This window comes from Nelumbo nucifera, chromosome 1 (genome assembly GCF_055504915.1).
Source record: "Nelumbo nucifera cultivar China Antique chromosome 1, China Antique-T2T, whole genome shotgun sequence".
Lineage (NCBI taxonomy): Eukaryota > Viridiplantae > Streptophyta > Magnoliopsida > Proteales > Nelumbonaceae > Nelumbo > Nelumbo nucifera.
Window position 1 is genome coordinate 68,709,302 of NC_142649.1, and position 14,946 is coordinate 68,724,247.

General features: G+C 41.6%; 1 protein-coding gene across 1 annotated transcript; it reads right to left on the reverse strand.

Moving 5' to 3' along the window:
* Nucleotides 1-1,712: 1,712 nt before the first annotated feature.
* On the reverse strand, nt 1,713-2,482 carry LOC104594084 (uncharacterized). Its single transcript, XM_010254217.3, has 2 exons — nt 2,253-2,482; nt 1,713-2,126 (listed from the first exon to the last, which is right to left on the reverse strand). The coding sequence occupies exons 1-2, from the start codon at nt 2,355-2,357 to the stop codon at nt 1,893-1,895; spliced, it is 339 nt and encodes a 112-aa protein (XP_010252519.1). The 5' UTR covers nt 2,358-2,482; the 3' UTR covers nt 1,713-1,892.
* Between the last annotated feature and the right edge of the window lie 12,464 nt (nt 2,483-14,946).

A 14,946-nucleotide genomic window follows, 5' to 3' on the forward strand; every position in this document is an offset into this window, starting at 1 on the left:
CATTTCTGAGCTTTGATCTCCTGCCCACAAGAATACTACCCATGCCTACCCACATGACACTATTGTACATTGGAAACATTTTCTGTATTTACATGTTACCATTCATGGGGAGATGTTTCCAATGTACAGCTATGGTGTGCAGTGGGTAGGATTGTTGTGAGTATATAGTCGAAACTAACTATCATGTCTTTTCAGTATCTAGCCTGGCACAATCCTGTCTGCAAATTTCTGTCATTGGGCAGGCCCAACCCTCAATAGTTGGTTTCAACTATGATACTGAAAATACATGATAAACAGAAAAATTTATAATCAATCGGATCATAAAAGTGGTTACCAATCAGGAATTCATCAAAATTTACAGGAGATTTGGAAGTTGTCATTGTTGAAAGCTTCTGGTATTATACCTTTCTAACATCATAGATTTATCCATACACTTTTACCCTGCCGTGGATCATGATTTTCACTTGCTCCACGGTTCACCTCATCTCATTGTACTCGATGGATCATTAATGCAAGATCTGTAAAAGTAAAACCCATTTGTTGAATGGAAATTATGGATTGAAGCTTTGAGCTATTCAGCTACCATAGTTGCTAAGGCTATGATAAAGTAAAGCCTAAAGCCCGCCTCTCAGGTATGACCCTTATCAGTTATCATAGTTGCTAAGCCTAGCCCAGCCCGGAAAGCTTATGATCATTGTTGCTCACTTGCGTGGTTACATGATCAGTGATTCTATGATCTTTGACTTCTCTATATCATGGAGTACCCCTTCGGATTTTTTTTTTAAAAAGAAAAAACGGACGAAGATCTATAGAATTCTCATCCGTGAGTCTACCATTCTAAGGGTCCATTTGGTTTATAGTTGGAATCGGAATTGAAATGGTCCATTCCGAGTCTGTTAGGTTCAGACAGGAATGAGAATAGAAATTAGAATCAGCAGAAATGATGGGATTTCATTCTCAAAGAAAGGGCAGGGAATGACCATTCGGCCATTCCTTCCAATGGGGAAATATTATTCCAACAGGAATAGGAATGAAATTTCAATTTTGCCCAATCAAATTCCAGACCCCTATTCCAGTAAACCAAACGAGGACTAATTTTTGCTGCAAACACATTCAGTTGGAAGCTCCTTTAAAAAAAGTTGATTCGGGTCCAGTTCATCTTATTGGTGGGAATCACTGATTTGAATTGAAAAAATTATTCCCAATTACAACATGCTGTGAGATTAGTATGAGTAAATCCGAATTGAAAAAATAAATTGTCCCCTATGCTATACCCTATCAGAGCTTGTTGAAAATAAATGAAACTAGTTAATATTTACATCTCCCATCGGGTTTTGGTCAATTCAGGTTTTATTTGTATCCCTTAGACAACGAAAATTATAAGGCTTCGTTAAGGGAAGAAACAGAATTAAGATTATATCCTTAATAATAAAATATCATTTTAAATTTTTTTATTATTAATATAATTTTAACTTTTATGTTTTACTTCGACATTAATTTATCCCTTGAATGAAAGTATTGTTGCCCATTTAATATACGAAGTAAATTGGTTTCTTAATAATTTTTGAATGCCATGCCTATACAGGCTTTCTTTTCCAGTCAGTCAGTGATTTTTTTTTTCTTATTTTTGAATGCCACTCACTCACTCAGTGCAAGTTAATGGAGGGATGGATGGAATAAAATCCCCCATTTCTGGATTACGCTCCAAACCATGCAAAACCTTTAAATCTTGGTGGCATTGGCATTTTTTTTACGGTCACAAAGACAAAGGTTTTATTACATGGAAATCCCACAACCAAATAAAATAAAATAAACTACGAAAGCTTCTGTTTTTGTATATTCAAAAGGCCTCAGTGTTGCTCAGAAAATATGGAAGCTTCTGTTAAATTGTTTTAATGCTTGCCCATCTTGTGGCAGTTACCCTTTTCTACCTTCTTGTACTTCTTCTTGGCCGAGTCAGAATCATCGCTCTCGCCCATCACAGCTTCTTTTGCATCTTCAAAGGTCTCTTTAACAGTCTCGATCGCTGCTTCGGCCTTTTCCTTGGCTACCCTCGTGAACTCCTCGGCCGTCGACCTTGCCTTCTCTATGATCTCTTCGCCGAGACTCTCCTTGTCGCTGTATCTCTGAAACAAAACATCCATTACTCTTTTAATTTAGCACAGAGCCACAGATACGAGGGAGTAAACAGATCAAAAGAAATGAGGGCTTCGCTCTTTCTAACCAGTGGGAGATGATCATTAATCTGTTACCTTGATGGGCGTGTAGAGAGATGATTGTGATGGTGTCAACAGCAATGGCTTGACCGCCAATGAGCGGAAGCACGATGTGGAGACGAGAAGATGACGGTAAGCCATGTCTCGTTCGTATCTGTGTCAAAACTGTGAAAACAGGTAAGGAATTTGAAGGAGAAGGAGCTAGCAATCGATCCCGATGGAGGAGTTATTCTGAAACTCAAAACTTGAAGACAACGGAGGGAATGAAAGAGAGGATGCGAGGGTTAATGGACGGACGTGGCTCGCTATTACGTTCTGAGATGCCACGTGAATGCCTACGCTTGTGCCACCTCGTCTTGTCTTTCACTTCCGCTGGAGCGGTTTTCCTCTTTTCTTAGTGGTCTAGCGGAAAGCTCTCCGACAATAAGCAAGGTTGAATATGCACAAGTCTTCCTGTGTTCATTTACATCGAATAGAACAAGGAGAAAATTTTATTACACAATTACAAGTGTTTCTCAAGAACTGATCAAGTGTTAGAATCTGCATATTTGACGCATTGCTATCAGGGATATTACCTCCATTCACTGTTGCCCAGTTAGGGTGCATTGGTTTTTGGATTTTGAGAAAGGAAAAGTGGGTTAATGGGATTTTGGTTATGGGAATTTTGGATTTTTTTATTTTTATGTAAGGTTTATGGAAAATTATTTTTTTTTATAATTGAATGGGATAAAATTGTTTATTTATTTACTTTAAAAATAAAAGAATATGGGAAAGAATAAAAGGTATTGCCCTCAATTCTCTATTGTAATGTAATGTAATCTATATCTATACTACTAATAAAAGAGCAAATAACCCCATTTTTTAGAATTTTCATTAGACATTTTTATTCCTTATCTTAGCAGCATACAATGGACATAAAAAGGGCATATATGTCCTTTACTCTCACTCCAAAAACTACCCACTTATAACAGTTAAGAAACTGCTCACTTAGTGATGAAGGGTGATTTGGCACGACCTAGTAAGAAGGGGACACGTAGACGCGATTTGCTTGAGGGGTAACAACTCAGCCAAACGAACCCAATTCGCAACATTCGGAGCTCGGGTATTTAGCCACTTCGGCCCAAAAACCACCTCGGCGTAGAGACACCTTGACACCCAATCCAGTTCGGGCCTAAAGAACTGAAGTGCCAGTTTGGAGCTAAAGAGCTGAAACGCCATGTAATCGACTCCAAAGGCCACCCCAGTGGACTCTGAATTTCTCGGGATCACGACGAGACTCATCCTACCTCTGTCTGAATCGAAGGTAAATGATAAACCTTATCAACACATTGCTCTCCTTAAAAAATGAAACGGATCTTTTTCGCACAGCCCGGAGATCCCGGAGCTCTTTCATAAGGCCCACGACTACTCCATTATATAAGGACATGAAACTCCAAGGCAATTGATGACGCGTGATTATTTACTCACTAGCATTCAAGCATTCAAGTATTCAGCTCGCATCCACAGTATAGTACTGACTTAAGCATCGGAGCGACCTCGTCGGGTTAGCCACCTTGGGTTCTCTGATCTACTATTTTGCAACTTGGTGCAACTCGCCGTGCAACTGGAGTTCGGATCATCTTCTAGCTAGGAGTATCTAGATCACGCACCATCAATTGGCGTCATCTGTGGGAAATTGATCGAAAGGTCATCCCAATTTTAATTGGATCACCTCGTTCAGTGCGTCTGAACAATAAAGATCTAGATGCAGTAGGTCCAATAGTTCCAACAGTATCAATAGTACTATCTGTACCAGTAGTTCCCACCACTGCAGCCGAACCAACTGTCAATTCCACCCCGACACCTAGGGTTGCGTCAGGGCCAAAACCCAAATCGGCCTGGAACTATCCAGAACGTCAACTGATCCCCCCATCGGGGTGAGTGGACCTTGCACACTCCTCCAGTCTCGCAAGGAAAATTTAGAAACAGGCCCGGGGATAGTCAGCTCAACAGGGCCAATCCGACTCAGCACTCCCAGCAGGAAAACAACGACTCGCGAGGAGATAACAACCAACCCAGAGTTTGAGGTGTGAACTCGAGGCAGGACCCCTCTGCCCCTTGTGATAGCCGGTGCGAACCCCACAACCAAGAGAACCCGACAAGAAGGAACCAGGAACCACCTCGCGATAATGTCTGTAGTGATGCTAAGATACCAGATCAGACTGAAATCAGCAGTACCAACACCAAGCTGGTGAAGAAGCAGCAATGGTGACATCGCAAGATACGCCGATCCTCGGCCATAAACAGTCTGCCAGTGAAGCCAAGCCAGTAAGCAAAGCAAGCTAAAGAAAAGGAACAAGTGAGCTCGGTGGAAATGAAGACTGTGCCTCCATTGCTTTACCAGTCATCTCCTCTATCTCTCGAGCTCCTAGCAACTCCGATGCGGAAAGACTTCAAGGTGCCCCCGTTAGATAAGTATGATGGGTCGTTTGACCCCAGCAATCATGTGGATTCCTTCCAGTCTCAGATGCACCTATTTGGAGCTGACGAGTCCTGCATGTGTATAGCCTTCTCCACTACGTTTAGGGGGTAGTCCGAACTTGGTATAGGAACCCCGCGTCGGGCTCCATCAAAAGCTGGTCCCAATTTTCCAACCTGTTTACTACGCACTTCATTACCAGCAAGGTGTCCGAAGTCACAAGAAAGCCTTCTGAACGTGGTTCAGAGGGAAGGAGAATCAATCAGAAGCTATATAAAGCTCTTCAACGATACTTGCCTGCAGATACCGGACCCCAATCCAGCGATGCGACTCACTGCGACAAAGAAATGAATCACCCATAAAGAGTTCAAGTGGCACGTGGTAGCTAACAAACCAAAAGATATCACCGAGTTCCTCAAGTTGGCAGATCAATTCATCGGTACCGAGGAGGAGATCAACCAAAAGATTGATAATCCACCACCGGAAAAGAGGAAGAGAGAGAATGAAGGGACGAGCAATGGTGGGCAGAAAATAAAGAAGAGCAAGTCCCCGAGCAGGGGAAGAAGCAAGTCAAGAAGTCGGTCCCCCTCGCTTACCCACAAGCCAGGTCGGCGCTCCAAGACCCCACCCGTGGAGAGAACGAGCTATACGCCTTTGAATGCTAAGCGAGGAGAGATCTTAATGGCTATTAAGGATTCCTCCTTCATCAAATGGCCTCCCAGGTTAAGGGGAGACCCGGCAACAAGAAATCCAAATGTCTACTGCCATTTCCACCGAGGTCATGGACACAGCACGGAGATTTGCAGGAATCTCCGCGACGAGATCGAGGAACTTATCCGCTGTGGGTAGATGAAGAATTACATATTGCGAAGGAGAGGAGCAAGCAGACCAACAGGTAGATCGACAGGGGGACCAGAGGAGGAATGGCCCCGAGGCCAGCAGGCAAAATGAGCAACCACCTCGACAGTTGCCAGAGGAAAGACCAGTCTGCGGGGTGATCAATATGATCACTGATGGGTCCATCATTGCCGGGTGTACATTGACAGCTGGGAGGACCTCGGTCCGCGAATTGGAAAACGAAGGTGAAAACCAGCCAAAGCGACCTCGGCTCGAAGAACTGATCTACTTCATAGGGAACTAATCTACTTTAGTAGTGAAGCTAAGGATTAACGACTTTGAGGTGAAATGCATCTTGGTGGACTCAGGCAACTCAACAGACATACTCTTCAAGGAGACCTTTGGCAAGTTACAGTTATAGCAGAGTGACCTGAAATCGGCAGATACGCCTTTGATAGGGTTCAACGGCGAGGAGGTCAAACCTCTTGGTCGAATCACACTACCCGTAGAAACCGGCACATGGCCAAACATTGTGCGATTTGAGCACACGTTCTTGGTAGTCACGACTCCCTCCCCCTACAATGCAATAGTAGGTCGGCCTATCACGCACGTTTTACGTGCGATAGTGTCCACTTACAACTTAGCAATGAAATTCTCAACTGATTACAAAGTGGGAGTCGTGCGAAGTGACCAGCTCGAATCCTGCAAATGCTACATGGCTGCCTTAAAAGGAAAAGCAAAACTGGCAGAGGACGTCAAGCTCGAACAACCGGTGGAGTATATTGACGAGTGAGCTGCCCCGAAAGAAGAAACGGTCCACATACCAGTCTCTGTCGTCGAACCAGTCAAAACTCTTCAGATCGGTGCCTCAAACCACTTCGAACCCAGCTAGTAAGTTTCTTACTTGAAAATTTAGATATTTTTGCTTGGTCCGCGGTAGAGATGTCCGAGGCTAATCCAAAAATTATAACTCGCAAACTTAATACTGACCCTTTAGTCGGGCCAGTAAGACAAAAGAAGCGTAACCTCGCCCCAGAACGTTGGAGGGTAGTCAATGAGGAGGTCGGGAAGTTCCTCGCGACAGACTTCATCAGAGAAGTCCATTACCCAAGCTAGGCGACCAACCCAGTTTTGGTGAAAAAGGCCAATGGCAAATAACGCATGTGCATCGACTACACTGACCTGAACAGAGCTTGCCCGAAAGACTGCTTCCCGCTGCCCAAGATCAACCGGCTAGTGGACGCAACCTTAGGGCATGAGTTGTTGAGCTTCCTGGACGCCTATTCCGGTTACAACCAGATTAGGATGGATCCCACTAATGAAGACAAGACAGCTTTCATAACTGAGCTCGGGTTATATTGTGACAAGATCATGCCCTTCGGATTGAAAAAGGTCGGGGCAACATTCCAGCGCCTTGTAAACAAAATTTTTGAGCCATTGATCGGCAATAAAGTAGAATGTTATGTTGATGACATGGTCGTGAAGACCCAATTTTCAAATTCTTTGTTTGATGATTTAAAAGATGTTTTTCAAATTTTACGAAGATATAACATAAAATTAAATCCGAATAAATGCGTCTTCGGAGTCACTTCAGGTAAATTCCTATGCTATATAGTCAACCAATGTGGCATTGAGGCCAACCCAAACAAAATAAAAGCGATCCTAGATATGAGACCACCCTGAAAAATAAAAGAGGTCCAGAGGCTGATTGGCCGGACAGCCACCCTGAGTCGCTTCATGTCTAAATCGGCTGACCAGTGCCTACCCTTTTTTAAAGCTATAAAAAAGAGCAAGAACTTCGAATGGACTGAAGAGTGTCAGCTCGCTTTTGACGAGATGAAAAGGTACTAAAGTACCACCCCAGTTTTAACTCGACCCGAAGAAGGGGACATGTTAAAACTATACCTTTCTGCAAGCGATGAAGTGGTTAGTCCGGTACTGATCAAAGAAGTAGATCGGGTTCAACGACCCATCTACCATGTTAGTAAAGTTTTGTAGGATGTAGAGACTAGAAATCTGGAGATCAAGAAACTAGCATACGCGCTGAACATAGCAGCCTAGAAACTTCACCGATACGTCCAGGCCCATACTATAGTTGTTCTCACCCACAAACCCCTGAGGCAGATTCTGCTCAAGCCCGAGGTGTCTGGAAGATTAACAAAGTGGTCCATCAAACTGAGTGAATATGATGTTTGGTATGAGCCTTAACCAACAGTCAAAGCCCAGGTCTTGGTAGACTTTGTAGCAGAGTGCACGTTCGACGTAAGGACCCCCGAGTTGACTGAGCTCGCTCACACAATGGGAGCATCAACTAGTACGGTGTCACCCTAGTCAAAGTGGAACCGACCTGGGACAAGTAGCCTTGGATCCTCTACGTCGACGGCTCATCTAACCAGTAGGGAAGCGATGCAGGATTGATACAGTACGACCCAAGCGAGGTGAATCTGGAGTATGCTCTCTGGTTCAGATTTGAGGCATTGAACAACGAGGCAGAATATGAAGCGTTGAGTCACTGGCGAGTATGAAACCTGTGACCTAACTATGGCAGCTTACCTGGCCAAAGTCAGAGAGATTCTGCATAGCTTCGTCTCCTGCTTTATCAGGCAAATTTTGAGGTCCGAGAAATTTGAGGCCAATGCCTTGTCTTGTATAGTGAGCACGAGCAACAACACTATGCAAACTGTGTACATAAAGGACTTACCTCAGCCCAACATTCTTGGGGGGGGAGCAGAAGAGATCACTCCCGTTTCATAAGCGGAATCGAGCTAGATCAACCTACTCGCTGGTTTTCTGCTCCACGGGACCCTACCTGCAAAATATAATGTGGCTCGGAGGGTAGAGCACCAGTCAGCCAAGTACATCCTCATAGACAAACAGTTGTATAGAAGATCCTTCACACTCTCTTATCTACGTTGCTTGCGACCCTCTAAAGCTGAGCACATACTTCGCGACACCCACAAAGGCTTGTGCGGTGGACACTTGGGGTGTAGAGCCCTCGCACAGAAAGTGTTAACACAAGGCTATTATTGGCCCACAATGAAGGCAGATGCACTTAAGCTCGTCAAAAAGTGTGACAAGTGTCAGAGGCATGCCAACGTCCACCACCAACCTGTTGCTGATTTGAAATACCTCACCAGCCTGTGGCCCTTTGCGCAGTGGGGAATCGACATCCTTGGTCCTTTCCTGCCAGCAATAGGGCAGAGGAGGTTCTTGGTTGTAGCAGTAGATTATTTTACAAAGTGGGTGGAAGTCGAACCCCTGGTAATGATCACAGCCCGTAACATACATAATTTCTTCTAGAAAAGCATAGTATGCTGCTTTGGACTACCCCAGGTGCTGATATCCGACAATGGAAAGCAGTTCGAATATGTTAAGTTTCAAAACTAGTGTGCCGAGATGGAGATTCAGCAAAGCTTTACCTCGGTGGCACACCCCCAAGCGAACGAACAAGCAGAAGTAACTAACAGGGTGATACTTCACAGATTGAAAGCTCGCTTAGCTCAAGCCAAGGGATTGTGGGTGGACGGATTGCTCAGTGTCCTTTGGGCCTACCAAACTACTATCAAGACTGCAATGGGTGAGACCCCCTTTAACCTCACGTATGGCATAAAGGCGGTGATCCCGACATAGATCAAGATACCCATATTACAATTGGAGGCTTATGATGAGGAAACAAACGATGACGAGCTCTGTACCAACCTAGACCTGGTAGAGGAGGTGCAAGACCTGGCCTACATTCGGACCGTAGCCTACCAACAGAGAGTAGCTCGGTACTATAACACCTGGGTCAAAAAACGACAGTTCCATGTCGGTGACCTGGTTCTTCGGAAAGTTATGGTACTTGAGCCCGACGTAGGTAAGCTCGGATCGAATTGGGAAGGACTGTATCGTGTAAAGTAGGTATTCGGGGAAGGCACATATGAGCTCGAGACTTTGGAAGGGAAGCAGGTACCTCGAGCATGGAACATCGATAACCTAAGAAGGTACTACTTATGAGCCTGTGACTCCAAGGCAAAATTTCTCTAAGTCTATGTGACCACTAAATTGGTCAAAAAAAGACGACCGACTGGAGAGAGGACTGTGAGTCACTCCCAGAAGCCTAAGGGCTATGGTGCCGATTTGACAAAAAGACCTCAGCACTACAATAAGTCCTAATCGCCTCTTCGGCATAGGCAGACAAGTCCTAGTTGCCTCTTCGACATAGGCAGATAAGTCCTAGTCGCCTCATATAGGCGCAACGATCCCCAACCACCTACTCGGCTTGGGCAAGTAAGTAGCCTGTGCACAAACAGGTCAGGTATATACCCTATAGTGTCTATCCACCTCGGCATACAACAAACATAAGGTTAATCCCACGTGGAGTCCAGCTCGCTAGTCTGGCACTTCGGGATAACCACGTAATCGACTCCAATGGCCTCCCCAACGGACCCCGAATTTCTCGGGATCACGACGAGACTCATCCTAGCCCCGCCTGAATCGGAGGTAAACGATAAACCTTATCAACACATTGCTCTCCTTAAAAAATGGACAGATCTTATCCGTACAGCCCAGAGATCCCATAGCTCTTTCGTTAAGCCCACGACTACTCCATTATATAAGGACATGAAACCCCAAGGCAATTGATGACACATGATTATTTACTCACTAGCATTCAAGCATTCAAGTATTCAGCTCACATCCACAGTATAGTACTGAATTAAGCATCGGAGCGACCTCGTTGGGTTAGCCACCCCGGGTTCTCTGATCTACTATTTTGCAGCTTGGTGCAGCTCACCGCGCAACTGGAGTTCGGATCATCTTCCAGCTAAGAGTATCTAGATCGCGCACCATCACTTATAACTGTTCAAAAACTGTCCACATATAATAGTTAAGCAACTGCCCACTTATAACAATTCAAAAATTGTCCATGAATTATAAATAATTGAGAAACTGTATAAAACTCACCATGAGATTTCAACATTTCTCTTAAACTCATCACAACTTTTTAAAATGTTTAAAACTCACCATGCCAATAAGTTTTTATTTTCCAAAACTCACCTTTCATTAGTGCACCGTTAATGCTTCTTAACAGAGGTGTCTATGTCAGCATAAATAACAACTTTCATGATCAAATTACCCTTGAATAGAGAGTAAGAAGAAAAATGGTCTTTTTTAGTTTTCAACTTTTTTGTTTTTTTTGCATTTTTAATATTTTGTTATAATTTCCAATGTTTTTTATAATTTCTATTTTTTGACATTTTTCTATTTTCTACAATCTATATTTTTTTGTATTTTCTACAATTTTTATTTTCTGATTTTGTTTTTTTAATTTCTATAGTTTCTATACTTTTTTAAAGTAATTTTTTTATTTTGTTTGCAATTTCTATAATTTTTTATATTTTTTGTAATTTCTATGTTTTTATGTATTTTATATTTGAAAATATTTTTTGAACTTTTTCCTTTTTTCATGTCTAAATATTAAAATGGTAATATATTAACACCCATTAATTTATTTTGTATATATTTTATATTTTTCTGTGAAGGTTAAAATGGTAATATATTAATGTCCGTTAGTCTGTTTAACGCCAAGTTAGTGACATGGTGAGTTTTAGACGTTTTTAAAAGTTGTGGTGAGTTTAATAAAAATGTTAAAAACTCATGGTGAGTTTTAGACAATTTCCCTAAATAATTTTGTCTTAGAGATACTGTCACATGCAAATGCACGTACATATTTACTAGTGTTTAAAAATGTAATGATTCCCATTGAATTGTTGAATACCCACTTAAGATGGGTTTCAATTTCCTCATGTGCTAAATAGCATCATCATCATTAGCCTTATCCCAACCAAATGGGATGGGCTACAAGAATCCATCCTATTTTGAAATTATATTCTGTTTAGTACCATATCCATTGTTGAATTATTAGCGCTTAAATCATTTTTTACCATTTTAGCCTGTCTCTTTTTGTCTCTTCCTAGCCCATCTATCTCCTCCAAATTTACACAGATTGCCTCCTCTTAGGTGTTGTAGATAATCTATATAGTTGATTAAACCATTTTAATCTACTTTCTTTCATTTTATCATCTCTTAAGGATGCCAATGGGGAGGGTTTTGAGGGTAAGCAGATCGGGTCTAAAACCTGAATCTAATTTCCTATTATATGTAAACAATAAACAAGCAAAATATCATGAACCAATATAAAAAGTTCTACTTAGTTGATTAAAATTTATGAAAAAACACAAACTATCAATTATCCCTCGTGAAAATCAAAATATTATTAAATTCAACACCTAATACATGAATTCATATGCCTTCCAACAATATGCAAGTCCAAGAGGGATGAGTTTAACAGAATTTCCTAATCTACCTGGACAGATTGTAAAATCCCAAAACCCATCCACACCACAAAATTCATTTCTCAAGCAAATAACCCACCCCACCAGGCAGGTAGAGAAGGTACCCACCGAATAGGCTAGAAATTGCCAACCTACCTATTAGAACTACTCTATGTGCTAGCTAGAAAGCTTCATCATAAATATTTGATAATTTTTCATATATTCTAATCTTTTTGAATTCTCGATTATCTATAATATCGTCATTTCTCTGGTTAATGTCTATAAAATTAAAAAGAATTATTATTACTAAATGTACAACTGACGTGTTTATTACTGATTGGGCTTCATAGCCCATGTACACATCTTATATGTAGCAGTAGCAGATTTGGAGACTCGAATGCACTTCTGATCTACTACAAAGGTATGAATAACGCTGTATGTTCACTCTTGATTGGTTATACAGCCCATTATACATGCCTTTTAGGGGATGTTGGACAACATTTGCTGATGTGGCAGTTGTTTTTGTTGTGATTAAGCAGATATTGAATTCTGATTTGTTCCTCACACTAACCTGAAAACATGTTGCAACCGTGCATTGAGAACATCTCCCCATGAAAGACAATGTATGAATAGGGGAGATGTTCCTGTAGTGCGATTGCAAGTGCTGTGAGGAGCGCTATGTGAGTAATAAATCAGTATTCACTGATATCACCCCACAATAGTCTCTTGTCCATTCTATCACCTTTTTTGTTCCTATTTTGAATGACACTGCTGACAAGCTCCATGATCTTTTACAGGTTATTGGGAAGTTGAAAATTTAGATTTGGTCCTCACAAGACCGTGCTTACAGGGTTTGCATTCCCTTGAAACTTGCATTGTGGGGAGATATTCCTAATGTAAGGCTGCAAAGGACTGTGCAAACTGTGTGAGAACAGTCTTGTGAGGACTGAATCTGATCTCGAAAGTTGACAAGTCTCTCAGTCTTATTTTCACCCTTATATATAAAGGGGCGGAGCCAATTATCTTGGTGGTGGTGGGGTCCTCCCCCCTCCCCAGACATCAATTAAAATGTAAAGGATTACTCTCTAACACTCCAACTCTTAAAATTAAAATGTAAAAAATAATCTATATATATATATATATTATTTTTAATTATAATAGATCCAAACCTTCTCAGTCATTTTCCTTCAAACCCTAGCTTTTCTGCTCCCTATCTCATTTTATTGTTCAACACTCTTTTTCTGTGCCAGAAGCCCAGAACTCAGAGGACGGAATGAAAATGGTGGAGATAGAGAACACACAAGATTAGACAGACATAGTTTGCTGTTTCTATGCCTCCGTCCACCAAAGATCCATGTGAAATCAATTATTCTCAACTCAACTGAAAATAGTCACTGCCTAGTAAATCAGACACTGATTCATCACTCCACTAACTCAACCTCCTTCCCTCGCCTTCTTCCTCTCTTTCTCTTTCTCATATTCATGATCTCTCAATTCCCTGAAGAAAAGGTTGAAATGATAGAATGGAAAATCAAACCTGTTTCTTTTCTTATCAGTCTCCAATTTCATCTCTCCAATTGGCACCTAACTTTTGGGGCTCTTCAGGCAACATTCATGCAATTGGACCGACATTAACTGTGTGACAACGACAAGTAAATTACCGCCATTATTAACCTTGCCTAGAACTCTCCGACTGCTGCTTTACCCTTCAGAACTCATCAACTCATCACTCATGACTCAACTCAAAATCCCTCTCTATAAACAAACAAAACCTCTACTGCAGGTACTTTACCTTGTCATCAGCTTCATCCCTGCTCCACCCTCTTCTCTCACTGAAAGGCTCTCAGAAGGCTGCAGATGCTGAACCTCCGTGACGAATGAAGAAACGCTATACTAACAAAAAGCTCAAAATCCCTTCCTTCCGTTACCCTTACAAATTTATGGTTCCATACGTTATAAAAGCAAGACGCAACACTGTCATACAACAATCAGAACATGAGTACTGGGATAGCATATCTCGACTCCACCAAAGATGCTCGTGTCGTTATCTGGTCTTCACAGTTTTCATCCTTGAATCTACGTAAAGTAATAGTTCTTCTTTGCTTTCAGCTTTCTAACAAAGAAACATCAAACAAACTGCTACTAAAAGAAACCGCCATGGCCCCCAAGCAAGTAATAATGATGAGTCTCTAAGAAGTAGGTTAGGGAAATTGCCATGGTGCCGTAGGAGCATCAGGTAAAACTGTGAATCACGGTTCTTGATGTATTAATGTAGCCCCACATTGAATTGGATGAAATGATATAAAGTGGGCCATCAAAGATAACAGTTTTAGCCCAATGCTACTAGGGATACAAGTTGGGTGAGCTGGATCAGAGTTTAGTTCGACTTGGACCTAAGTCCAAGGTCAAGTTAGAACTATTCAACCCAAACATGTTTACACTAAAATTCGGTGCACATGGGATGGACAAGGTTCAAAATATTGATATAACACGGCCCGTATTGGGCATATCGTATCGTATCTTTTGGGTTCTGATATATCTGTTTACAAGTGTTTCAGGACCCCACTCTTTTTGAATAAAAAATACCCTTTTTTAATTCCCCAAAAACCAAATTAAAAAAAATAAAAAAAAAACATTTTTGTGTGTATCTAACTACCGATACACAGAGGCATATCGATACTTTGAACCATAGGGATAGGTTCACATTGGTGAATCAACTCACATTAAAAATTAATTTACATGTATATACCTATATCTATATATATGCATAAGGCCTAAGCCTGAGGTCAAGTAAGAACTATCCAACCCAAACGTTCTTGCACTAAAATTCGATGCACTTGGAACGAATTCATGTTGGTGAATCAGCTCACATTAAAAATTAATTTATATGTTTATGTATATATGCATATATGTATGGTTTATTGCATACAAATATATATTTATATGTGCATATATAAATGTTTATGGTCAGGTCAGATTCAGATTGGGATAAGGTTGGCCCAGGTTCAGGCTACCTAAGGTTTAGATCCAAGCCCAACTTGAAAAATTAAAAAGCTTTGGGGCCTAGGCCCACCCCAAAGATAAAAAATCCAAGTCCAACTGTTTAAAATTACGGGTTGGG

Excerpts from the sequence above, each read along its gene's own strand:
- LOC104594084 (XM_010254217.3), bottom strand. The coding sequence starts at position 2,357 with ATGGCTTACCGTCATCTTCTCGTCTCCACATCGTGCTTCCGCTCATTG. Across the intron at positions 2,127-2,252 it reads CTCTCTACACGCCCATCAAG|AGATACAGCGACAAGGAGAG; the intron begins GTAACAGATTAA and ends GTTTTGTTTCAG.